At 40.5% G+C, this 27,715-nt stretch overlaps 1 protein-coding gene across 3 annotated transcripts; it reads left to right on the forward strand.

Moving 5' to 3' along the window:
• Positions 1-13: 13 nt before the first annotated feature.
• On the forward strand, positions 14-27,472 carry ALG10 (ALG10 alpha-1,2-glucosyltransferase). 3 transcript variants are annotated; one of them, XM_084291598.1, is made up of 4 exons: positions 14-203; positions 662-859; positions 3,444-3,773; positions 27,261-27,472. In XM_084291598.1, exons 1-4 carry the CDS (start codon positions 39-41, stop codon positions 27,315-27,317), a joined length of 750 nt encoding a protein of 249 aa, XP_084147724.1. In that variant the 5' UTR covers positions 14-38; the 3' UTR covers positions 27,318-27,472. The 3 variants fall into 3 exon arrangements, with proteins under 3 accessions (XP_084147724.1, XP_084147725.1, XP_084147723.1); XM_084291599.1 differs by lacking the exon at positions 3,444-3,773; XM_084291597.1 differs by lacking the exon at positions 27,261-27,472 and having other exon boundaries at positions 3,444-5,598.
• The last annotated feature ends 243 nt before the right edge of the window (positions 27,473-27,715 follow it).

The following is a 27,715-nucleotide window of genomic DNA, read 5'->3' on the forward strand; positions in this document are numbered from 1 at the left end:
CCTTCCCCCTGTCCGTCCTGCCCTCCCCAGCCGGCAGCATGGAGGGCGTGGAGGCGTACGGCTTCTCCGCCGCCATGAGCGGCGCCTTCCTCGTCTCCTCCCTGCTCTTCGCGGCATTCAACCGCCGCCTGCGGGAGCCCTACATGGACGAGGTCTTCCACGTCCCCCAGGCACAAGCTTACTGCCATGGCAGCTTCCTGCAGGTGCCCCGGCTCCCTCCTCTCCCCCGGGCTCGGCTGCTCCCCGAGCCCTGCCCGCTTGTTGCCGCGGGTGGGGCGAGCGAGGGCGGTGGGACGCGAGGTCAGCCATGAAGGAGATCTCGGGCTAAGAACGCCTCAAGTCCAACAAAACGGCATTTTCTGCTCAGAAACAGTGCTCAGACATCGGGACGGGTTGCCCAGGGAGGTGGTGGGGTCACCGTCCCTGGGGGTGTTCAAGGAGGGGTTGGACGTGGTCCTTGGGGACATGGGTTAGTGGTGGCATTGGTGGCAGGGGGTGGTTGGACCAGATGGTCTTCGAGGGCTTCTCCAACCATAATAACTCCCTGACCCACACGATGAAACAGAGCAGGGATTGGCATTGCATATCCTAACCCTGCTGCACGTCTCAGATCTCTGTCACACATCTTTGACCCCCCTCTCTGCTTGTCCCCGTCCTCCAGTGGGACCCCATGATCACGACCCTGCCGGGTCTGTACCTGCTGTCGGTCGGGGTGGTGAAACCCGCGGCCTGGCTCTTTGGGTGGACGGGCCCCATCGTGTGCTCCACGGGAATGCTCCGCTTTATCAACCTCCTCTTCAGCGCTGGCAACTTCTACCTGCTCTATTTACTGCTCCTAAAGATCCACCAGAAAAATAAGGTACGGTCAAAGTTGGGTTATTTTATGCACTAGTACAAACAACTTCTTGACTGTGTGTTTACTTCACTGCATATATGAACTACTGTCAGTTTTAAATAACTGCAGGTACTCCTACCACTTTTGTCATTCCTTTTCTTTTAAAAACGTAGTATTTTTTCTCTGTCAGGGTGTGATCCTCTAAAACTTCGGCGTTACGCATACCTATAAGTAGTCCCATTGAAATGCACATATAAAATTATTAGATACTAACTCATCTAGTTGGTTAAGATTCTCCACAAAACTTTTAACCACCGAATCCTGAATGCAGCCCTGTAAGCTGTGTGTGAACCAAAATGCGTTCTTTAGAAATATACCACATTTGATGTCAATATTTAGAACTGGAGAATAATCCAAGTTAGAAGGGATCTCATGAGGTCTCTAGCACAAAGCAGGCAAGCCCTGAGATCAGACCAGGTTGCTCAGGGTGGGGACTGGAAAAATCTCCAAGGATGGAGAGTGACTGCACAACCGCACTGGGCAACGTGTTCCACTGCCTGACTGTCCTTGTGGTGGAAAAGGAGTGTGTGTGGGGGTTCTTTTTTATTTATATATATTTTTTTACATCCAGTCTGAGCCTCTCATTTCAATTTATACCCATTGTCTCTTGTTCTCCCACCATGCACCATTTGAGAATCCTGGCTCCATTTACCTCACTTTACCTTAACCTCCCTATAGGTACTGGTAGGCTGCTGTTCAGACACCCCAAATCCATCTGTTCTCCAGGCTGAACAAGGCCAGCCCTCTCAGCCTCTCCTCCCAGGCCAGGTGCTTCAGCCCTTGTCTCTCCTGGTAGCCCTTTGCTTGCAGGTAGCCTTAAACTTCTTCCAGTTTAGTGATGGCTTTTTTATATCGTGGAGCACAAAACTGGACACGGTACGCTAAATGCAGCCTGACAAATACGGAGTAAAAAGGGATAGTCACTTTCCTTGATCTGCTGCTACCCTATTATTAAAGCAGCTCAAGAGGTTCTTGCTGTTCCTTTGCTGCCAATGCGTCCTGCTAGCTTATGTTCACCTTGCTGCCTGCTGAGAACCCCAGGTCAATTTCCAAAGTGCAGCAGATCCTCAGCTACTCCATGCTCAGGTTGTATCATTGTAAGGGGTCTGCTTTCCCAGATGCTGGCATTTGCTATAGGCCATTGTTGAATTTCATAAGATTTCTGTTGCACCCTTCCTCTGGCCCGTGCAGGTCACTCTGGGTGGCAGCCCTTCCCTTGAGCATACTGCCCAAGTCCCCACAGGTTAGCATCACCTACAAACGTGATGAAGTTGTACTCTGTTGTTTCAGATCATCAACAAATGTTAATGTTAAACAGGACAGATACTAGTACAGATCTCTGCAATATTCTTGTAATCTTTAGGTACACTGATCCAGCCAATTTTTTTACCTGTGTAGCTATCCACCCATCCAGAACATAACATTCCAACTTGGATACAAGACTATTGTATTTTTAAAATGATGGAGTATCTACCATTCTTGTAGGTAAATTGTTACAGTGGTTAATGGCCTATTCAAAACCTTTTGCCTTAGTGAAAGTTCTTTTGTTTCTCTTTTAACCATAAGAACGTTTTTTCTTGCTCTCTGTTAATTCAAGGATTCCACTACTGTAAAGAAAACTTCCTCTGATGTGTTATCATACAGAAAACTCTTCATGCTTAAGCACAGGATAAGACACAGAATTAGGTCAAATTCAATACATTGTTTCTTTTTTTGGTACAAATAAGTTTGTGTTTGGAAGTGGGAATATAAATATAAGCAAACAAAAAGTTTCTTGATAGTAGTATAAGTGTGAGAAAATGTGCTTGTGTTGTTGCCACTTTGAGCTCTGAGCGTTTTCTGTATTCTCCTTTCTGTTTGGTGGTGACCGTCTGTTTCATCTCAGACTACATCCTTCAGGAACACGCAGCATTTTTTAACACTGTGAGTTGCATCATGTCATGTAGTGAGTGGCATACTTGGGAGAAGTTTTTAACTGTATGATCTCCTACCTTCTTTAAAGTTTCTTTTTTTTTTTTTTTTTTTAATTTGTGGATTATAATGAAAATAAAAAACAAAAGCTGCACCAAAGATTAGAAACTTGAACTGACTGTTTCGTGTGCTGGCCTCAAAAGATGCAATAGTAAAAGCACAGAATGATGTGTTCTGCTGTCTCACAAACAGAACCTGGTGAAGAACTGATTTTTTTTCCCTCTTTATTTTGTCTGTTATAGTTCTTTTATCCTAGGTATGGGAGCAGTTATACTCCCATAATAATTTTGATACCACAAATCTGTGAACACTTGACTTATGAAAGGAGTTGGTGCATTTTCTTCGCCGTATTTTATCTCACCAGCAATAACGTGCCATGTTCTCGTTTGTCTTTTACCATTGTATCATCCAGCACTCTATATTAACATAGCAGGAGCTTAACAAAACTAGCGTGTGTGCTCGTGCAGCAATGGAATCAAAGAGCATTAGAGATGCTATATTGTGGTAATTGAATTCTCACAAATAATATATAAATTTATTGGATGTTACTAATCACATTTTTCTGCTCTTTCTCTAGGCTGTGTCTGGTTTCCAGAGAATTTTGTCTGCATTGACTCTTGCAATATTTCCCACCCTTTATTTTTTTACATTCCTTTATTATACGGACCCGGGATCAGTATTTTTTACTCTCTTTGCATATTTAATGTGCCTTTATGGTAACCATAAAGCTTCAGCTCTGCTCGGATTTTGTGGCTTCATGTTTCGCCAGACAAATATTGTGTGGACAGTTTTTTGTGCTGGAAATGTTGTTGCAGAGAAGCTGAATGAAGCCTGGAAGACAGAGTTACTGAAAAAGAAAGATGAAAAGATCTCTGCCATGAAAGGATCGTTTCCAGATCTGATCAGAGTATTGAAGTTTCTTATTGAATATCTTACATCACCTAAAAACTTAGTTACGCTTGTTGCTTTAACTTGGCCGTATATCGTATTAGTCACTGCGTTCTTTGTTTTTGTCTTCGTCAATGGTGGGATAGTTGTTGGTGACAGAAGTAGCCACGAAGCCTGTTTGCACTTTCCTCAGCTGTTCTATTTTCTGTCCTTTACTGTCTTTTTTTCCTTCCCTCACTTACTGACCCCTACTAAAATCAGCAAATTCCTTCTGTCGTTGCGGAAACACCCTGTGCAATACGGCTTAATCACCATCATCTCTTTATTCCTGGTTTGGAAATTTACCTACGTTCATAAGTATTTACTAGCAGATAACAGACATTACACGTTCTATGTCTGGAGAAAAATCTTCCAAAGGCACGAACTTGTTAAATATGCATTAGTTCCAGCCTATATATTTGCTGGCTGGAGTTTTTTTGATACCCTAAAAACAAAACCAGTATTCTGGACCTTAATGTATTTTGTGTGCTTATTAGCAGTCACCGTTCCTCAAAAGCTGCTAGAATTTCGTTACTTTATTTTACCATTCTTAGTATACAGGCTCAATATTCCATTTCCCTCTCTTTCCAGACAACTCCTTGAGTTGGCTTTTTATATTGCTGTGAACGTGGTAGCTTTTTTTCTTTTTCTAAACAAAACATTTCAATGGCCAAATAGCGTGGAAGTCCAGAGGTTTATGTGGTGACTTTTTTTTTTTTTTTTTTAACCTTCATACCTTGAGGAAAAGCCAGTACCATTTCAAGGCTGTGCACTCTGGAATGAAGTACTGTGTTTTGCATTATGTATGAACATTTATGCCCCAGTGGGGATTGGGGAAGGAAGGAAGTTGCTTATGTTCTTGGAACTGAATGTGAGGTCTGGTATCTCGTAAAGTGAAGGTATTATAAATATTGAATTTCTGAGCTCCTGGAATTAACAAATTCAGTAGGAGAGGAAATTTGAGAACACTTTCCAGTAATTAATGTGAAATATGGGGGATGTTTACAGTCATTTCGCATTATAATATATTCTCTAATGTACTTGAAGATATGACAGTTGATGTTTCAGAGGCTTCTCTTTAAAACAGAGTACCTAAGTGTTTAACCTCCTTGTTACTTCTGGCATGTTTACTCACTGGAACAGGCCGCTTCCATCTACGGCTGCTAAAGGTCAAGGTATGAAACACTGCTAAAGTATAATGTTTGCAAAAACACCTACGTCCCACTGAATTTTCATGAGTTTTTTTGTCAATAAACGCTTACATTAGTTTTGCAAACAGAATGTAGGCTCTTTAATGATTAGGACATTTGGAAAATTTTACTTCAAACTGATATTTAGAAAATACAGTGGAAGCTGTATGCATCTACCTTCGTTGGGGGAATAAATGTTATTGTACAACAAAAGATAAATTGCAGTTGATAATGTGGCCTATTAGAAGGGGAGCAATTTACGTGTGTCAGACTGAAATGTGTCGTTACACAGTGGAATGCGGTATAATGAATACCCTTCCAAATAATAAGGCTTTTATGTCCTGAAGTTCTGTGCTTGCAGATTTGTATTGAAGTGTAGGATATGAGTACACTCCCAAGTTGAACTCGGTGTTTCTAAGATCTTTGCCGTGCAATCTTAAATAAGCACTAATGGCATTACTGAATTGTTCTTTTAAATGTTTTTCTTATATGTACAAATCTAATGGAACAAGGGAGTATATATTTTGTTTTACAAAGGTAAAATACAATGTATGTGATTTTTTTAAAGCATCTAGCACATTATCTTCAGAATAAAAGAAGTTTGAGTACTGTAATGGTTCCTGTCAGTAAATGTCTTTAATTAGACTAAAAAATATTTGATCACCTCAAGTTAACAGTTGAGCGGTTTTATAAATATAACTAAATTACGTGCTGGGGAGATGCAAAGCTTCACATACTGTTTAACATCTCTAAGGTCTTTCTTGCCCTGTAATGAAAATACTGCAGTCACATCTATGCAAACATATTATCTTATTGCCACTCCAGTCACTCTGAAATGGAATTGCGCTTCGAAAGGTCAGTACTCGCAGCAGTGCTGTTATTTTGTGTTTTCTTTATAGTATACAGATCAATGTTCTGGCTCTGAGCCCTTCTCTGTACTAACACCATGAAGAGTGTGCTTGGCTCGGATCCTCCTGTCCACTGTCTTTGCGACCCTGTTTCTTCTAAGGAAACCTTAAAGCTACTCAATGAGTAGGTTTATTTATATTGCATTTGAAACATTTGCCAGGTCACTGCTTTCTTTTTGCCCTGTTGCCAGTATGGTAATTTGCTGACAACGTGCGTACAATAGGGAAAGCAATTTTCCATCACTCCCTGTTTGGCTTTATATCAAGCTGACAGGCCAAGAGAAGCCTGAATTGGCTTGCTTTTCAAGCATCCAGCATGGTTCTTGCAGAAGCCAGGATGCTGTGCAGTGATTTTATTATGATGGGTTTGGGGGGAAGTCTTGCATGCCTTCTGCATCCAGTTTTGCTTTTCTGTAACATTACAAAAATGTAAACAAGGTAAAGAGCATATATGCATGTTTCAGTGCAACTGCATATGTGTCCTCAACTTGTGGTACTGAATGAGTTGGAAGGGTAACGTGGGAAGTAATGGGGCCCTGGACACTACTTTGACCTGTCTTCAAGATCTCTTTGATTTTTTTGGCTTATATAGAGGAGCTGTTGTTCATTTCCTCGACAAAATGAAAACATTCCTGTACTTCTATAGGGCACGGCTGTTTTATTTTGTCCATGATGTCTATCCATGTTGGTATTTGAATGCCTGTAATCATCTGTTAATGATGAGAGTGCTTATGCTTCAAACTTACCCTCAACTGAGATAGCAGCCATGTTTCCAGTGAAAAGAAATTAGTTTAGATAAATACTATTTAATGCAACTAAACATTTGTTTCAAAAAGAAAAGTAAATGCAAAAGACCCCCAAATGACCATGATAATGACTAATGACCATGTTAAAAGATACTGGAAAAATTATATAGAGAGAGGTTTCTGTGAGCTGTTTTATTAGTTTGTTTTTTAAGAACGTTGTAAGACAGCATAATATTTTATAATGGGATTCACCAATGTACTTGTATATTTTAATGTAACTCTACAATTCTCAATGTTTTTTGCAAAGTTAAATCAAGCTGGGTTGAAATAAGTTACAAGTTATAATAAGAAATATGAAAATCCATGAATTATTAAAACATGAAAGAAGAAATTTGTTTTTGGAGTAAAGCTGTATTTTCACTTTTGCTGATGAGCCAGAGGGACTTTACACGTATTAGTCTGATTCAGTTTCATAAATCAAGATGGTTGTAATTACATTATGATTAATCACAAAGAAAGTCTTTCCTAGACATTTCAGAAGTATCAGTAGCAGTGGCAGTTTTAAAATCTAGATATAAGAATTCGTTTAACATACTTGGATAATCTTGGAGCATCTCTTGGAAAATTCATCTTAGTATTTTGCTTCTGCAATATTTCCATTGTGGCTGTTTGTAATGCATGACCCATTCGGTGTAGAGACATGCAGAAAGGGCTGTGTTTATCCTGGTTTTGTTGCCATGGTCTTCTAGCTTCAGGAGGAATTACTTCTGGTTAATTCCTGCGCTGGTGTAAATTGGCAATGAAATTACTTCCAACAGCATTAAAACAATTATCACTGTAAATTTTATTAATCAGCTATCCATTTAGAGAAAAAAGCTGCAGTAATTCGTTGAAATGTAATGTCTGAGATTAAAAGAAAATGCAGCTAACAATTTTATAATTGCCATTGAAAAATAAAGGCTCAGGTTCAGTTTTCCTGAGACAGAAAGAAGGCGATTTTTCAATCATTCTCAGAAGAACCCAAGCAGAGAACTGAACAGCCACAGTGTGGCTGAATTGTTTTGAGGTGAAAAACACAAGGAAAGTAATGGAAAACTTTCGAAGTTACATATAGGTGGTTATTTGGGAAGGTAGGTAGATTGTTTGTAAACAGTAACCTGTATTTTCTGTTATTTGTGAGTATTCTGTATTGGTTTTGTTCCTCTAAAGTCCTTTGACAACATGTTTGTGTTCAAAATTAGTATGAATTTTACACCAAAAGCAATATGTGCAAGCTGAAAGATTTTTTTTTTACCTATTACTTTGATTGCAAGTAGGTAAACCAGAAGGATTACTTCTGTTAAAATACTGTAGGAAAAAGTCTTCTATAGCCTAGAGACAAGACTGTTGATTTTTGCTCTTTGAATGCTGGTTTGCATTTTTTCACAAGGTGGCAGCCTTGTGCCATCCTGTTGGGGTGACCAACTGCTTAATGCAATGCTGCTTGAAATCACAGCATCAGGTTTCTTAGCTTGGCTATTTCCTGAGAATTAGAAAACTTCGAGTTCTGTCATGGCTGAGTGCTTGTTTCAGTAACTGGTTTAGCTAAAACGTTCATGTTTTTAATTATCAATTTAGAGTGTATGATAAGTTTTAGAAGAAGCACTGTTTTTGCTCATCTTTAAAATGTATTTGATATTTTTGTTTATCAAGTTTTCATGTCAGGTCTTAGATAACAAAAATGAAATTTGAAAGCTTATTCTTGACATGATGTCAATACTTTAAACACTACAGTTGCTTAGAAAGTTAGATTTCCTTCTGCTTTTATTACGGACTTTCACAGATTGTTATTTCCTTCATATGGTCCATTAATTGCCATTTAAAATAAGAAAAATACATTGGAGGACAAACTGAGGAAAGCAAAGTAATTATACTTTTGAGACTGACACATGGTGATTTTCTGAAGTATTCGCTCTTTTTGTTAGATGATGCGCATACAAAATACAAATGTTCAAATGTCTGTTAGCCCTGTAGTAGCTGACACACAGCATTTTATATGCATCATCTGCTTTTTGTGTAATGAAAAAGTCTGTAGCCAGAGTCCATGAAAATATCTGCTTCCAATTACCTCAAATTCTGTGTTTCTATTCACTGCCCTGTTTTTTTTTTTTTCTTTCCTTAAAAAAGCTTTGCTTTCCTTGTTGGTTTGTATACACCTTTTATTTTTGAGTCAGTGACATTTGTACGTCAGCTGAGATGTCTTTTATAGGAAACAAACAAACAAACAAACAAAACTCTTAAAAGTATGCTTTAGATGAATCCAGAGAACTGTTTTTTACTAGCAAACATCGTTTTGCAGACAAAAGGAATCTGTCCATGAGACAGAAATGCTAACCTAGCTGGCAACCTGTAGCTAAAATGTCCTTAATTTGTGAGTTTTTGTCACTGGGCTTTGTGCTTAATCTCAGAGTGTGCTCAGGACCTCATGCTGTTCCTTAGCTCCGGGGAAAGTTGGAATTTCAGGAGCAGGAAGCAAAAGGGAAAGGATTGCTACAGCCAATTGTTGTTGCAACACTACCAGCAGCAGACATGGATGGGATGCTCTGGGGCACTGCTGCACTGAGCAGTGCTCTGTAGCTTGGTTAAGCGTGTGGTGGTGTGGGAGAGGGGTTTGCCATGCCCGAGGGAAAATGTCTTCTCCACATGAAGGAGAGGCTGCCTGTTGCTGGAGCTGGCCTGATCACTGGTAGAACGGTCTTGGTAAACTTAGGAATTAATTGGTTTATCAAATGATGTTTCTGCTACGTAGATGTGGATCTATAACTTTAAGGTTTTCAAGAAATATGAGCCTACTTGAATTGCACCCCTGTGTCAGTAGTGGGGAAGGGGTTGCTTTTGTTTTCAGATCATTTGTTGTCCAGATACTCTGCTGTATTTATAAAGCAAAAAAATCTCATATCTTAAAAAAATAAACTTTGAAAACAGTCTTTGCATGTGCTTTATTTCCTGGATCTACGCAGATGTAGATTAATACACAGTGCATTTGACTGGAATCAGTATGAATTGGTATTAGTGGTAGCACTATATCTTCTCAAAGATGTAATTGCAGAAGTTTGTGTCCTTAGCTACCTTCAGATCTTCTCTAACGAGATTACGTTTCCATGTTTTCGTATCAACTGTCCTAGAAGTATTGTCATAGAAATAATCTTGTGCCTGCACAGCGCAAAAGGAATGTTTATGGTGATTATCGCTGACAAGAGTCTCTAATTTTAGGGCACTGCTTCAGACCTGCACATTTCAGACACATAACTCGTGCCTCATTTTCCTGGGTTCCCATCGAATCTCAAACAAAACACTGCCTGGTTGAATTGGAATCTAAATGACAAGCTCGAAAAGAACAAAGGAGAGACGCCCAGGAATATTACTGAATTCAGAGAGAGCATTTTGCCCTCTGGGTCAGTGCTGAGCAAATGCCACAGCATTGGTGCTGGGTGGGAGGAGGCACTTCAGAACGGTAGTGCTGGCCAGGAGCAGCCTGGCTGCTTTTTATCTAACATTTTCTTTGTTTCAGATAGGATTCCTTACTCTGTGCACTTGTGCACTGTTAAAAAACACTGTATGCTTCTCATTACCAAGGAGATGATTTTATGGCAGTGGTCAACTGAGATAGCTATGAAGGTAGGAATTCATCTGTCAGGCGTCTTGCCAAAGCTACCTGCTGCTGGCACCTACTTTCCAGAGCCTGGTGTGTTTCGGCAGTGTATTGTGAGCTGGGGAGGCCCCCACAGCCAGCAGTTAGGCCAGAAGGACCAAGGTTTGAGCTGATTTCCCTGATAACCACTCTGCTGGCTAAACGTGGAAACTTTCAGCTCAGTGTGAAATGTTAGCTTGTTTTTAAAGTCTCAAGAAAAGTTGGGGAATAACTTGCCCTGTCCAGTTCCCTTCCTACAGAAGAACCAGCAGCCTGTCAAAGGAAAAGGAATTTATTTGCTGATTATTACTATAATCAGCATGGAGTTGGATGTGTCTGTGCTAAAAATATACTGGTACAGATTTGCTTCAACAACAGTGAGTTTTGTTCAGTTAATTATCGCTAAGATGGAAACATTTTCTGCATTCTTTTCTGAAATGGGGAAGAGTGATAGCTCATTGCTTAAAAGCCAAAAGAAAAACTTGCACTTTCCTAAAGAATTAAGAAGAAATAATGTTTGGGATTTTGGGGCTCTCTGATGTCTGGAGGGAGCTTTAAGTTTGCCTCCAAGATAAATACTATTAATTTCCCACCTCCCTCCTTTGCTGCTTGTACAATATACGCTGCTTAAATTTTGGAGGGGGCGGCGGAGGAGGCAGCGTTGTAATGACCCAATCCAGCTGATGCATGGCAGTAGGCCATCGAACTTCATCCAGCAACTTCCACTGAGAGGGAATTAGCTTCCAAATTATGAGTCCTGTAGAGTTTAATATCTTGTGGCTGAAATGGAGCACATCTTCTGAAAACACACTCTATTTAATGCCATCAAGTAGTGATGAATTCGCTATGCCCTTTGACAAGCTTTTTCAAAGATATAATAACTTTTACTAGGAAAAAAAAAAAAAGCTTTTTTCCTCTGGTTATTGGCTTTATGCTACATCTGTGTGCAGACAGATAGATCTCCCCATTTTCCTCTTGTACCTCTGGATATGCTCGCTTCCATTTATGCTGCTACATGCAGATCACAACCCACCAATGTCTTAACCTACTGACCCACAAAACCATGAGGACTCTTTCCTTCCAGATAGTTCTTCCTCTGGCTTTGTGTGTTTTGTTTTTTTTTTTTCTTTTTTTTTTCTTCCCAACATGTGAACAAATATGGTCACCAGAATTGATGTCAGAACAACACTTTTGACCTCTTCTGTTCTTCTATTTTCTTCATTTTTATTTTCTTGGTTTTGTTTTGTTTTGTTCTGTTTTGTATAGAAGCAGTATCATCAACCTAGGCATACATACAGCTTGCTCTACTTAGGCAAGGCAAGCTCCATGGCACCTTGTCTGTATACCCTTATTTTGAACAGCGTGCCCATTATCTTGTAGGTGAAGCATTGCTTTTGGACTTCTAAGGTCATGGTAATGGAAAAATACCAGAAAATACAACTTAGACTTGCTAACAAGTCCCATAACAACTGCTTTGCTGTGGCTAGAGAAAGGGGAACAGCCTGTGAGGTTTGGCCAAGCAGCTAATGATTTGGCTGTTTCCCCTCCCCTAGAACTCCTTAAATGCTTAGGGAGGTAAATTGGGTAGACCGTCTGCTGTCTTGGTCTGTAGAGCCAGGGCTACCTTGAGTAGCTTGCTGTTGTATTGAGAAGCTTCTTAAATTTGCCTCAAGATATGATTTCTTTGTGGAATTTGAGCACATCATTTTTTGTTTCCTGTGTGGTTTGAAGTAGAGGTATCCAGATGATGGGGTGGCTCTGGAAGACCACCTTTCCTTTTCCTTAGCTTGATTAAGTCAAATTGCAATTGCCCTGATGGGGCTCTAACTACTCTCTAACCATGAAGCCAGTCCACTTGTGGGTTTATGGCTTTGTTTTATTCATTTTAACTTGGCAAGAAACCTTTGATTTCTAAAACCAAATTAACTCTGCCACCAAAACTCGTGGGCACATTCCTCTTGCGTTTTCAAATCCTAGCTTTATAATTAAAACTTTGTGAATAGGGAGCCTTTCTGTAAAATAAATGTCAATCTTGCCAGCAATTAAGGCTTCTTTAAACCTTGGCATACAATTATGGTACAGATCAGTTAACGTAAGTTGTTTGTGACTGAATCTGAGTCAAAGATGTTAAACACTTGCAAAGATTCCAACTTGCTATTTAAGTCATACATAATAGAGGACTTGATGCTCTTGAATTTTCTTGCCCATCATTTTGCCAGAGAGTAAGCAAACAAACAAGAAAAAGCTTTAAAGTCAGCTATAAAATCTTGATAGTCTGCAGTTACTCGGGGAAAAAAATAGCATGTCAAAATCAGCTGGTAGTCAACACCTTTCTTTCTGTAAGCAGCACTAGAAGATTTCTGGTAGTTTTTGCTGTGATGGATCTCAGGGTAAATGCTCTTCAGCCCTTTTTGTTTTTTCTTTTTGTAGGATCCTTTTTGCAGTATTTGGCTTTATTAGCTCTTAGATGAACACCTGATTTGGGGGTCTTCTTAACTAATGTAAAGGTAAAGGAGAGTATACATAAGTGAGCGAGTGGTTCTGCACACATTTTTAACAGCTAGGAACTTGCAGTCTATAGCATCAGCATCTGTGGTAAGATGTTTAATTACATGACACCAAGGTAGTTATTCAAAGTTACAAGGAACATTGAGAAAGATCCCTACTGCCTTTGCAGTGCTGCTGCAATGTTAATGCCAGAGTTAGAAACGGACCTATACGCTGTAATCGAAACGCAGGCAGTGGCACTTGTTGACAGCCTACATTCAATACTTTATTTTCTCATTACATCTAACATAAAGTAAGCAGAATAATTGGGAATCAGATTTAACCTTTAATGTTACTCTGAAAGTGTATGGATATTGACAATTTTTTTGGGTGCTTTGAACATATACTTCTGAGGCAGAGTTGAGGAAGATAATTACAATCTAACTCTCTTTTCCATTACTCACACACTAAGTTAATTGAAATTGTTGTAAGTACAACTTCATGAGATGGATCTATTTTCATTTCAATACCGCATTCTCCAAGGACACTATCTGGAGGATCTAAATCAACAGGAACTTGCACACTAAAGAAATAATAATGCCTTCTTCAAACACTTCAGCCACATACTCTCAGTCTTACAAACTGAAAAAGCAGTCATGAAGACCTTGGAAGATTTTTGGATTTGGTCTATTTAGTAAAATATGAAATGATACAAAAAAATGAAGTAAAACTCACAGCAGTGACTGCTTTTTTTTTATGCAAGGTACCATTTAATATTTAAAACAATCAGATAATATATAGGGAAATAAGCTGAAAAGACTTTTTTTTTTTTTTTTTTTTTTTTTTTGTAACAGTTTTTCTATCGTCAGCTCTGATAAGGTAGAAAACAGATGTGGATTGAATCTAAAAAAGTAGGACCTCATAGTGCAGGTGCTCATCACCATTTATGTGGACCTAAATACCTTAACAAATCTGATCTTTTTCTTTGAACCATCATTAGGACTTCTGTATTTTGTTAACAAATAAGAGAATAAAGTGAGGGCTGTGCCTGGTGGTCCCATGGAAGAGAAGAAAGATGAAAATAATTGTGTATGTGTCTGCAGAGAGTTTGGGCCAGGAATATATTCTGTGGTAATGGCAACCCTGGCCCCTCAGCATCCAGTTTCATCCCTCTGCAGGATGAACCCATTCCTCCCGTCATAGGCCATCCCTCTTTTTCCCACCTCAGGCCTATCTTTGCCTGACCCAAGGACCCATCATTCCTGCCATCCACCTTCAGCAACTGAGCAAATTCCTGCATTTTTTATCACCTTAAGCAGAGCTCCCCAGGCCTCCTATTGCTGGCTTCCATGGCACAAATTCCTCAAGCTCTCAATTCTCTTTCATATTCCTAAATCCCCCTCTTTTAGAGATCCCCATCTCTTGCCCTGTCTCTCCACATCTTAGCCCCTACACCTCCTGCAGCTGCTTGACTGTTCCTCCTTTGGTGCAACTTTCTCTTCTTCACATAAGCACATGCCACAGGCCATCTGCAGTCATACTGACTTCATACTGACCACCTGGCAACCTGAGGCCATCCCCTACCATCATTTTTGCTACTGAAAAACAGAATCCAGAGCTCCTTCTGTCAAGGACTTCAAGAAATCTGAACGTAGGCTGTACTTATCATCAGCGTGGTGGGATGGCACCTCGATAGGAAAAGATTTGTCTGGGGAAAGGAGTGCGTGATGATCCTGCCTAGCTGTCAGAAGCAAAATTTGCAGAGGGAGGCTTTGCTGGTCTTGATTTTCACAGGCCTCTCCAGATGATTGTGCCATTTTAGCTGGGAGGGGCTGAAAGCCCTTTCTCCTTAGTCCTAAAATGGCAGCTACAAAGTGGCCGAGCTCAGCAGATTGCATTGCTCCACCCTCAACAAGTGTTACAGACAGCCCCAAAATTACCAGCAACTTGTTAGCCCTTAGGCTTCCTCGTCTGAGGTGCTGTGGTGTCCCAACCTACTCGTCCTGGAGATGTGTAGCTCTTGAGCAACCCAAGATCCAGGGGCTGCATTTCAGTGTTTTCAGAACTTGCTAACGGTTTAACTCGGACTGGAGCTAGTGTAAACTGTGTCACTAAACCACTGCTGGAAGATGACTTCAAAGACACAAATACATACCTGCCAGTCGCAAGCACTGAATTATTATGATTCAAGTTCCAGAAATCCTGTGGCTCAAAATTAAAGGAAAGGACATTTTCTGTCAGGTGTTCTTAATCTCTCAGACTCAGAGATTCACTAAATGTAGTTTTGTTAAAAGTGGCATGGATATGGAAATATCCATGGATGTGGAAAACTGAAGTATGCCAGATGACCTTGTAACACTTTTTCGGTGGTGTTCCTTTTTGTTCTGTGCAGTGTCCCACCGGAGGTAGTCGAGACAGAATGAGATAATGCACAAAAGGATATTTCTTCACTAGAAATATGCCTACAGAATAAAATTCACTTTTCATTGCTCTCCATGCACATGTATCCCTGTAAAAGATTAGAAAATCTTACTTTTTTTTTTTTTTTTTTTTTTTTTCTGGTGAGACAGATTCTCTCGGTGGCCCATTATAGTTTGATGTTCTTCAAAATGCATGAGTGCAGCTGCTGTTAGAGGATAAGTGGCATTTGGAAATGACTTTTTTTCTTTCATTTCTAGTTGCTTTCTTCTTTTTGTATTTCATCTGTGATATGTGGCAAACTAGTCTCGTTGTCTTTCCTCTTACTGGAGAAGGATATTTTTTCCAATTTTGTGTTACTTTTTATTTTTTCCTTTATCTTATGGCAAAAAAATGTTTTAGTATAAAGTGAAGATAAGAGTTAATTAGGTAGAACTGTGTTGTTCTCTCATTCCTTTTTTATTTATTTTTAATTTGCAATATTTAAAATCTGTTTAGGATACATATAACCCAACAAAGACTTATAACCAGTGCTTTTTAAAGGAAATATATTGTATAGTTTTCTTCCTTTGTGGATTAAAAAAAATCCTCACTGAAGGAAAAACATTAGACTGAAGACTTATCTTTTATCACTAACGATAAAAGAGACTTTGTTTGGAAATAGTGGGGTTGTAAAAGCTGACCTTCATGTTTTGGCTCCTCTCACAAGGCACAGACTGGTATTATTCTCCTCTTGGACAGCAGGAGTCAATATCCTCTAATCTCTGCTGCTCCTATAAAACCTTCTCTTTGTTGGTCCCCTTAAAAAAATAATTTGCAAATGATACATACACATAAAAATAATGCTTCTGGACAATTAAAAAAAAATAATGGGTAAATGAAGAGAAACCAGGGTGTTAAGTAGTGTTGGCTGTTAACAGATCTTTGAGTTTCCAAACTTCTAATAAGGTTATTTCCTGCCATCTGAAGAGGTCCTTCACAGGAGTGAGCAGGGGTGCTGTGATGGTGTGCAAGAAGTCCACACACCCATTGCAATACTTTCTGTGTTTCCTGGAGAGCTGACCTCCCACCAGCTGAGCCCAGATTTTGGCTTTTCTCATTATAAGCTTAACTTGCTCTCTCCTCACCCTGGTTCAGGGGAAACTGCCCATTTGGCATTTTTATAGTAGCTATTTCTTCTGATCTATTTTGGCATTTTCTGCCATCATAGCTAAGCGATGGTGAATAGCAAAATCTGCTACTGGAACTGGGGCAAAACCAGCAAAGAAGCCACTGGCTGGGGTCATAAATGACTGGGGCTTATAACAGGGCTTTGCAGCAGCTGGGAATGGTAACAGGTGCAGGACATGACTGGAAAGGTTCAATCAAGCTTTATGCCGTATCTGTAGGCAAATGAAGCTACTGAAAAGGAATATAGCCTCTGGTGGGAATTCCAGATATACCAGACACAAAGCTAACATGGATTTATTTTTATATTTATATTTATTTATTTTTTAACAGAGAAGTAGAGTTATACCAGATCGTTACTTTTCAGAAATAACATTGCTAGAAAATACTCTGGTAAATGAGGACTTTCAAGAATGAAATTTGTATTTACTAGGATGACATGCCTGTTGTAGTAATGGCAGACAGTAAACCAGGATTTGACTGTTAGAAGTTAAAGTACTTCTTAAAGTCATGAATGAGAGCCCACAGCATTCAGGTTTGTTAAATGAATGTCTATAAAAAGTTAAAAAATACGTAAAAATGCCTAACGGACATTACTAAAAGGACAACACCTTCAAGGCTTGGATTTGGACTTGCTAAAATGATAGTTAAAATGGGCAATGAATATTCTTACTAACACTGTAATGAAGATATATATAAAATGTACTATATAAATAACCACGGGGATGAAAGTCCTTGCACCAAGAGACAAACAGATGTATAACAAGGCCAAACATGAGTGCAAAAGGCAATGATAGGTAATGAAGTTGGTGCTTTTGCTGTGAATGTCAGAGCATCTGACAAGTATCCTGCAGCCAAGGGAGGAGCCCCAGCCCCAGCCCCAACCCACAACAACCTGCTGCAGGGTGAGCGACTGTTGTAGCAATTAGAAACACCAGGGGTGATACAGCGGTAACCAGAGCTCATAAGCCCCTGAATATTTACAAGAAAAAGGGAAGGAAAAGGAGCACTAGCTGCTTGGGAAACTGGCAACACTGTGGTTTGAACCAGATGTTGCTGGGGCTGCTGGTGGCAGCCTGAGAAGAGAAGCACATCCTGCTCCCTCCCGCGCTCCTCCTTTCCTATAGCACTTGTTTCTCTATCTTTCCCTGTTAAAAACTCACTGCAGTTATAAGCTCTGGCACAGACTTGCAGTGATCACCTAAAAATGCTGCAGTAGCCCCTGAAGTGCAGCTCTCAGAGCACATTGGCTGCACACTGTTAAAAGCACACATCTTCATGGAGGTGCTGGAGCTACCCCTGCACCTGCTCTGTGGGTGGCTGTAGCTACCTATTATCTCCGTGCACCTCACAAATCATTGCACAGGAGAGAAAATCAAACGTTTTTGGAAGGTTTTGATGCTGTGCAGGAGCCCAGATGGATATGGAGACAGAGCACATGCCTTTGTTTTCCTAGGAACATCCTCTTTCTCCAGCTGAAAGTCTCGCTCACATAGTGTTAGAGGATTTGAAAAACTTGGGTAGGATTTCCAAGTGAACTCAGTCCTGTGTGCAGATCAGCCCCACCGCACACAGGCAGCCAGTCGGGAGCATCCCAGGCACGCCAGGTACCCTCACACAGCAAAGCACAAACACACGTGTTTCTGCCTGAAAAGCAGCACAGAGACATGGCAATCGGTGTCGCTGGATGGGGGGAGAAGTGGCCATGCCTCTGCTTATGCTCACTGGTGCATGACTTACTGTGCAGCTCAAGGTTTTATTTAGCCTAGTATTAACCCGGGAGAAAGAGGATGCTCTTCCAATTGTCCTTGTAATAGCTGTGCAGTGATGACATAAATCTGATGTCAAAGTGAGTCCAAGAAACACACAAAACTGTACAGTGCAGTGTTAGCAAATGTAAAGTTTTCCTGTTCTGTGATTATCTGGGACAATTTTCCCTCATGGAAACTTTAAAATAATTGCTGATGATTTAAAACTTGAGAGCAAGTAGGTGACCTACTGATGAAAGCCACAGCTCTGGGCGCTCCTGATTCAAACACTGACATTTTTTGCTCTTCACCTCACCTATTACTGTACAACACTGATAATAAGGAAAAAGCAGAGGCCTTAGCACTGCCTCTTTCATGTTAGTTTTCCAGTTCATTGCAAATGGTGCTGTATTTCTCTTTAATCCCTGGCATTTCTAGAAACGTAATGCATTTTAAAACAGCATTTCTCTAACACAAAGCAATCCTGCTTCCAAAAGTAATTATTTTTTGTCTGAATGAAAATAAAATGCTGGTATGCGTGGAATTAGGTGTTGCCTAAACATAACAGCTCAAAAGACATTCCTTTATAAAGCTGTTGCTTGTTTCTTTTTTTTTTTTTTTTTCCCCTCTCCTAGAGAGTATGAGATTTTCATTACAAGTGGCACATGTTGTAATAAGTCATATCTGCTCTACAAGTATCTATGCTAACCATGAGCATGACCCAAGGCGCATTAGTCAGCCAGAAAGAGCTTGTCAAATAAAGGCTGTCTGCAGGAGGACAGAAGATTCTGATTGGAATTCAGTGAGTGTCAGGGGTGGGCCGTGCTGCCACTGCCACTGCTCCTCTGAAGGCACGTTAATTAAACAAGATGCAAAGAAAATAAGTCTGTCATGTTCTTGTGGTCAGAATCCAGGCAGAGGTAATAGCTGATGACTTAACTAGTTTCCAAAAAGCCAAAATTTCCAAAAGACATTCATCTTAAAGGAAAATTTAACTTCATCCTTTGTCCTTGTGTTTAGTTCTTCCTCTGATATTTTAGACCTAGCAATGGATCAGAAGCAGTTCTCTATATCAGTGCATCAGTCTCTCATAAATAACTGCTATGATTTAGCTCAGGGCGAAAGAGCCTTCTGATCCCCTGAGATTTAAACCAAAACAATGTAGTCTGATTTGAGCCACGCGGATTTAATTAGGATGTCTTTAACAGTTAGTTGAAGGCATGTGCATTTTTCATAGCGAAAATCACTCAGATTTTGATCTACCTGACTAGAGACAAATTATTGTAATTGAAGCTGATGATGACACACTTGGTGATCAACAGTCATAACGTTTCCCCGTTAATGTTACCAACATCCATCACAATCAATTTGTTGATTGCTAGCCTGTAAGGGTTCACAGGATATTGCAGTATCTGGCCCAAAACGTATCTAATTCTAATTTATCTACTTTATTGTAAATTCTTACTTGACCCATAAATCTAGTACCAATCACAGTGCAACAAGAAACTCCATATTCTAGAATTAAAAAATAATTGGATTTTCATTTTTATTTCTCCTTTAAAACCATAACTTCTCTTTACTATAATGCATGCTAAAACTTTGATGGGGCATTCTTTTTCTACAGAGCACACCTTCCCCAAAATAATGAAGAATTTGCCTGTAGCATCAGGATCCCAGAGGAGGGCTTGGATAATTCTATTCTTGATATAAAATAGCGAAGACTTGCAAGGAATATGAACTCATATATAAATGCTGTCTGGTAATTGGGAGCCAAAATATACCCTAAATAATCCTAGCTGGGTTAGAAGATTGCAAAGTTATCAATGACTCGGGCATGTCTACAAATTGATTCACTATTTTAGTAACGAAGCCTGCAATTTACTTTGGGGGAGGAGGGATAAATAGTCTTTGTGTAGGAGATTAATATTATAGTAAGTAGCACTTTCGATCTTCTATTTTAATCAGCTACAAAACAGTGAAAAAAGTGCCCTGTATTGTATCGTGTCATCATCTCTATAGCACTTAAAAGCCACATTCTCAGAGCTATTTTTAACAGCATGAAACGGAGAAAAATAGACTCGGCTTTGAGGAAGATGCATGAGTAAGGTAGAAAGCTGTACCACAGAGACCTGAAATTTGTATTTCAGTTTCCTAATCTTGGCCATAAGGATGAAGAGAGGGGTTTGCCTTTCATTTTAATTCATTGCTAATGAGAATTCAGCTGCTGAGCACCCTGGTTGCCCCTCAGGCTGCAGGAGGTGCAACCCATCACCCCAGCAGTGCTCCCTGCAAGGTTTGGACTGGGAAAGAAAAAGGACTTGGGGAGATGTGCCAAAAGGCTCTGCCAGGACTCAGGGTCCTTCCTGGCCTTCATCCGAGCACTATGAGGACAGTGTTGACATTGCCCTGTGGGGACAGACACCTTGTTCCTTGCTGGAGAGCGATGCAGGAGCTTTCCTTGGATGGCAAGGCAGGGTATGCTGCCAGGTGAAAAAAAGTTGGTGTATTTTTAAATAACCTCCCTTCACAAGCATGCCCATTGTCCATAGGTCTTGCCGAAGAGAGCTTTAAATAGCATCAGACAGCTTATGCAGCTTAATGAAATCAGTCTGTGTTGATGTTGGCACTTGAGCTGCTGCATTTCCAAAGGCTGCCTCGCGCTCTCCGTCGGCTCAAGCAGGGATAACGCAGCCACGACCCCAGGCACTGCCTTGAAAATATGGTGACAGACAGTAAACTGACAGGAGAAATAGGTCAGAAAGAACACCCACTCGCATATTTATCCCTCATTTAGGAAAATGAGTTAACACCTTGTGTGAGTGTAGAGCACTGAAAAGAGGGGCTCCATGCTGTCTGTCCTGAGGCTCCCAAACCATGGAAGGAGATGGAAAGCTGGTCTTGGTGGGCTCCAGCATGGTCACCAGTGAAAGAGCAGACCCTCCTTGGGAAGTCCAGGACACTCAAGTCAGTGACTGTGCTTCTGGATTATTACAAAGGTTAAAAGTGGTGTTTTACTGCAGGATTTGGATGGAAAAGAGGAAATAAACAGATCTTGCAGGGCAGCCTGCATTTGGGAATGGTTCCCTCTTCTGCAAACCTGAGAAATGAGATCAGCTCTGGCCAGGAACCTCGTCAGCCATATCTAAGTGGCCTACAGCAAATTCCAGACCTCGGGAATGCATGTTTGAATACATGGATATGTCATTTTTAAGCCAGTCTGTCTGGGTCATGGTGAACATCTGCTGTTTTCTGGCTGCCTTCATGCCAGCGGTGGTACACGTAGCCTGATCTCCATGCTCAGCTGAGCACCCTGGATGAGATACCCACCACAAGGCAGGCTATAGCCTCCTGCTCTTGCTTTGCCTTAGTTAAGCCTGTGGTCGTGAATCTAAAATAAGCCCTCTGAAACCAGCCTTCCTTTGATCTGTAGTGAAGTGCATCTCTTTGGGTTAGAGTCAAAGGCTACATGTCGTCCCGTAAAACACAAACAAATTGAAGGGGGACATCAGATTTCAAGGTAACAGGGGGAAGGGAAGGCTGAAGAGGCTAATGGGACATTCATTACTATTCCAGTGAAGATCTTCTACTGAGAAGACCAGGGAAACAAACTTATTCCTGCTAATGTTGGTACTCGGTATTGTTTATGTACATGCAGCAGGAGAAGGATTGTAGAGCCATCAATTTAGAAATCACTTCTTAAACATAGGTTTAATCTCTTATTACAAATAACCGAAGACTTTTGTAAGAGACAAACTGTGCTTTGTGTGACAGAAATATGTACTCCTTCCATCCCTTCATATTCCCTTTGTACTTGCTTAGCGTCTCCTCCTAAGAGCTTGTCCTACCACAAATGCTTTAAAGCAGATCCCTCTGTATTTGACCAGGCTGCTTTGGTGGCTTTGAGTCCTGGGAGCTGGCTCTTTTGTCCTGAAAGAAAGCCATCTGTCACTGACAGGTTTCAAGTTTACCAGATCTGTCTAAAATTTACTTTCGGAGCTGAGCACAGCATCCTGAAGTTGCAGAAAGCTTGCGGAGCACACGGAGATGCTGCCCCCTCACCTTTCTGATGCAGTGCAGGTGTTTCACCCTGCAAAACCTGAGTGTGCTGCACTCTGTGTGCTCCCCTGAGCAGCTGCTCGTGGTGTGAATGTGTACAAATATCTGGCTGCCTTGGGGCATAGCTCAGAACTAAAGGGTCACTTTGGTTCCTGTAATCTGCTCCCTACAGTGAATTTTCTACCCAAAGAGTCACAGGTGGTTAGGACACATGGGGCTCTTAGTGACTCAAAACTGACTTCCAAAGTTGCCATATCCTGCACTGTACTAGTTCCAAGACTGTCTGAACATTGGTTGTGCAAGTACTTTTCATACAAACTGATGGACCTTAATTTCCAAGGCTACAAACATGTTTCTACAGAAGAAAGGAGTTCCTTTAAGCAAGTTTGTACAGAATGCAAAAGTTTAATAAGCCTTATAGCAAGTGCCTTGTGCTAAAACAAATTGAAAACCTGTCCACTGGATCTGTCCAAGAAATCTTAAAATTGCCTTTGTATTCAGTTCTGGAACATGCAACAAGATGGAATAATTTAACTTGATTTGACCCACTGGCTTGAAAAATCAAAAAGTTGACTCATATTGATACACTTGTATGGACAGGGATTAATGTTTTGATTGGCAGTCTTGTATTGCCTTGCCTCCTTTCCTTTTATTGCTTTTAATTTCTTTCTGCTCTACCTAAACTCTATCAGAATCCTTTTGTTAAAACATGTGATGACCAAATGACCAGGAAGACGTGTCTTGGGACTCGAATGAAGTCATCTAGGCATGGGCCCTCTAGTCTGGCTGCTTCTAAAACCCAATTTAATTCTCTTTGTAGTAGAGCTTAGCTACACCTGTACCTCATAACACCACCATTTCAACTATTTTATATTAACAGCAATAGTAAATGGATTTCTACTGGTGCTGTTGTACCTTGTAATATGGGGAACTTTTTTGCAATTTCATAAAAAATTTCCTAGCAAGTTTGAATTTGCTCCCAGAAAATAAATGCCAGCCTATAAGTAATCAGAACATTTATGCTGTAGGTCCTTGATAAGGTTACAACAGAAATTTAGCATGTTAAGAGTCTTTTGAGCTTTTGAGTACAGAAGAATTTCTTTAAATATTTTATGGAAAGAAAATCATTGCCTCCTTATTCCTCAGACTGTTAGTTGGTTTTTGTTTGTGTGTGTGTAATTTTTAAAATCACCTCCTCATTTTATTTCATGTTGGACAAAATATGTGAAATGTTACCAGGAAAAATATTTGCTAGTGATTTCATTACATCAAGATTCTCCTGCTTTCTCTGGTTTTCATTAATGCTTTTACTCTCTAAATTTTAGCTTCTTATGGAGTCATTGCCAAAATATTGAAAAAATGTCTTCTAGCAGCAGGACCCACCTGCCTGGGCTCTCTGATGACCCCTCAAAGGCTTCAGGAGCAGCTTTAAAAGTCTTATTACTTTCCTGCATTTTTCCGTGTAGGAAATGGATTAGGATTAGTAACCGTTATGTAGCTCTAGGAAAGCAACAGATGAAAAATCTTTCTTCAATAGATGGGCAAGCAAAGAAGAAAAGAATAACAGCTTCCAGGGATGGATAAAGCCCAGCAAAGACTTTTTTCTGTGAGCAGGAATGCTCTCAACTCAGATGCTACAAAGCAGCCTGTGATTTGAGCTGTTAGGGTAATGGATCAGACAGTCCAACCAAGGAGGAAGAAAGGAAGCAGCAGGACACGACAAAGAGCAGATTTAGGCAAGAACAGAATTGTGAAGATGTCTCAGTGAAATGTAGTAACTTAAAAAGGGATCGCCTAGAGAAAAAAATCACAGAGGTAGTCAGGTAGCATCATGGCAAAATGCTCCATAATTCTCTGTATTTATCATGTCCTGAATGTAAGAGAAAGTATTGCTTATTCCATGGTAAAGACAGCAGATCATGTTTTCTATAGCCCTGTTTTTATCACCCCGTGATGACAGGCAGGCCTCTGGCTATGGCAGGGCCCTGAGGGCACTCATGTCCCTGCCCACCTGCCCTGGGCCTTGCCCAGGGCCCAGGGCCCCATTTCAGACCAGCCTCCATCCCAGCAATGCTGTAGGGTGCTGGTACCCAGCCCGAGGAAGGAAATGAGGGAAACTCCTGGTTTGCTAAATGAACTGCACAACTGCTCTAGCTCTCAACAGGGCCAGGATGAGGTCTACAGAGCAGCTCTGCAGAACCAGATGACCCCATGGCCAGCATGACAAGGGACACAAGTCCCAAGGAGGGCTCTGGCTTAACTGCAAAGGTTGATCTTCTCCTGGCCCCAGGAGGACAGAGCAAACCATCTCTCCTGGGGCTGAGGCAGGACCTCCAGAGCTTCTCTCAGAACTAACCCCCACACTGCTCAGGTTAGTCAAACCTTGTCCTTACTGCTAAGAACAAGACGCAGTACCCGAGGAATGCTTTGTAAGATTTTCTGAAAGCCTGAAGTAGGTGAAAAAAAATCTTAGAAATGAAAACTGGGAGAAGTTTGTGTATGCACAGGTCCATACCGCATTCACATGATGTTGGTTGAGGATGGGATTCTGAATGAAGATGAAGCGGGAGACCAGGGGAGCAGGAGTGACAACGTGTATGGTATTTATACACATGGGTGCTTGGGTGCACTCACCGTGATCCCATTACGTGTAGCCATGAGGTCAAACACATACAGCTCTCCAAAGTCTGGAAACACTGTCTGATCAAAATGGATGAATTTATGAAAAGGATTTCCAGTCATGTACTGTACAATGCAGCAGGCAATCACTTTAACTTAAAAGAACATCATTTTCATCTTGTTTCCATAATACATCCTCTTTTTTTTTTTTTCCTAAGATATTCTCTCTCATGAGACAAGCACAGTTTCTAGCATTTACTGAATATGTTTTTCATGGTTAATCTCCAGTCCATAACATTATTGCTGGCACCCTCAAAGATGATCCAGTTTATATTAGTTATCTTCTTGGTATGGCATGCTAGAGGAGTTTCGTAATCTGTCCTGTAATATACCCAAAAGGGGTATGTTGTTATTGCTGATTGAAATGCTCCCTAAATGCCAGAAATGCACTCATCAGCATTTCAAGTGATGTATTTATCTGAAGTAGTTTCCTTCTGATAATTTCATTTGATGACTAGAAAACGCAGCTTTCAAATCACTGTAAATCAAGCCCAGAATTTCTGGAGAATATTTATAAAAGCACAATTGGGTCAGACCTACTAGTCTTGGCTGCTAGTGGATGTTTTATCTTCTTGTGATGTTGCCACCTTAGAGCCGCCCTTTCAAACACAACATCAACCTGTTACAGCTCACTACTCAGCAAAAGATACAGCTGTGCTGCTCGTGTGAAGGATATGGCTGTGTAATTCAGCTGGCTTCAGCACGCAGGGACTGACATTGAGATTAAATGAAGGCACAACTCTCTCAAAGCTTTTACCTCTAAATTGTCAGCAATGGGGTTCTGATTTTTTTTTTTTTTTTTTTTATTTGCCACCGGGAGCCAATTATTTGAATAAAGCTCAGTCTCTTTCTCTCTCTTTCTGTGTTCTCAATGCTTTGCTTTCTCCCCTCTCACTGCTTCTGCTCTGCAACATCTTAAAAAACAGCTTCCAGCATTCCCCACAGACGTTATTATCCTAAAAGGAGGGAAAATAAACACTGTATCTTATATACTTGATATGTGCAGATAAATCTGTTAACTTATTTGAAGTTTCCAGCAAAAAGAAAATGCTTAGAATGGCTAATTGAGCAATTGAAGACAGTAATCTTACAATATTAAGCAAAAAATCTGAATTTACAGACTAGCTTTCTGTAAACAAAATTACTGAGATATGCAGGTTGATTTTATTAACTTCCAAAACTCCCAAGGCAGATGAAAACAAAACGTAAGTGTCATAAATCATTCTACAGATATTTTCATTTAAAATGACAATAATAATCCAAGCAGGACCCAGCAACTACTGATAACCTAAACCATACTTAGAAAATTTTACAGTGCTTTTGCTAGTTGCTTTGTCAAAATACATTTCAATTTGCTGGGGAAGACAGCCACTAGACTTCACATGTACACTGCTACATCTTCATACGTTGGAGACCAAAAGAAAAGGTTTCCTAAACGTTCCTTGAATAGAAAGAACATCAATAGCAGCTTTGTAGAGAAACCAGAGAAACCAGCTTAACCGCCCATTTTGGTTATGAATTCTCTCTCCACTCTAGCCCTATGCTAAAATTATTCCATTAAAACAAATAAAGATATTAAAGAGAACTGGCCCCAGTACTGAGCCCTGGGGGACTCCACTAGTGACCTGTCCCAGGGGCCAGGTTGGACTCTCAGCATCACCTGCATCCCCCCACTTTTCTAGCCCATCTCCACATCCACTCAACACAGCATGATCTAAAGGGACCCAAAATGGAACCAATTCCTGCTGGAGAGCCTGGAGAGGACTGGGTGATCCCATGGGTGTCATCAATGACTTTAGTTAGTGGAGGGAGACAGCACTGTGGCTCTAGTACCACGTACTGCTTGGGCACATCATCAGCTCCCATCCCACCTCCTCTCATGGACCAGAGCATCCCTGGTGAGTGCCACAAGTCAGAGATGCCACCAAGGCATATTCAGTTAGAGAAGCACCTGGTTGTTAACTAGGAACATTTCTGCACCCGAAAAAGCAGTGTTTACTGCTGCAACCCTTTCTGTGGGTCTGCCTTCTTGCTATGCAAATCCACCGGTGGTTTCTTCGTGAGCCTGGAAATAATTTGTGGCATTATTTTTGGCAATGTCCTATTGTGTTATTATGCCAAGATTAAATAGGATAACAGATGCAGTAATTAAAAATGAAAAAGTGACAGTTATTTTTGGCTCAAATAGTGACTATTAACTGACATGGTAGATGGGTTTCTGAAGCCAAAAATATATGCAATAGCAGTCAGAATAGCTATTATTTCCCTGCTGTTTATGAAAGGCATATGAATCATGACCTACACCCAGCCAGTTGCATACCTTTATTTCAGATGCTATTTAAATTACATTTAATTTAAATGAAGAGAAACGAACTAAGGAAATATCATTTTTTTTCAGGCTTTGTCTTACATCAAAATCAGACAACTGTGTATCCTGATTTCCAGAAGAGCATAGGAGACTAATTAATAAACCAAAATGAACAGAAGGTGTACCCGAGGCTGACCTGGAAAAAGACCGTGTTGAAGGATTCTGCAGATTTAAAGCAAAATGAAATCTGTTCAAATACACTATTTTCTTATTTTATTTCAGAAATGTGCACACATTTTGAAGTGTTATTTACTGTTCAAAAATATTGCATCAGAGAAAAAAGCTGTGATGAACAGGTGAATATTAAACAATAAACACAGAAAGCAAGAAATAATGATGCATAGCAGTCTTTATATTAAAATTAATAATAATATTCACATTTTAAGGGTGATGTCTAACTACTGCTTAGCCCTGTGACTCAATTCTCATATAGCGGATCAGGATCTGATTACAGTCCTTCACTGGTAAGATGCTTGGAGATAAGG

This window comes from Netta rufina (assembly GCF_964035555.1).
Source record: "Netta rufina genome assembly, chromosome: 1".
NCBI classification, from domain to species: domain Eukaryota; kingdom Metazoa; phylum Chordata; class Aves; order Anseriformes; family Anatidae; genus Netta; species Netta rufina.

Excerpts from the sequence above, each read along its gene's own strand:
- ALG10 (XM_084291597.1), top strand. The coding sequence starts at position 39 with ATGGAGGGCGTGGAGGCGTACGGCTTCTCCGCCGCCATGAGCGGCGCC. Across the intron at positions 204-661 it reads GCCATGGCAGCTTCCTGCAG|TGGGACCCCATGATCACGAC; the intron begins GTGCCCCGGCTC and ends CCCGTCCTCCAG. Across the intron at positions 860-3,443 it reads AGATCCACCAGAAAAATAAG|GCTGTGTCTGGTTTCCAGAG; the intron begins GTACGGTCAAAG and ends CTCTTTCTCTAG.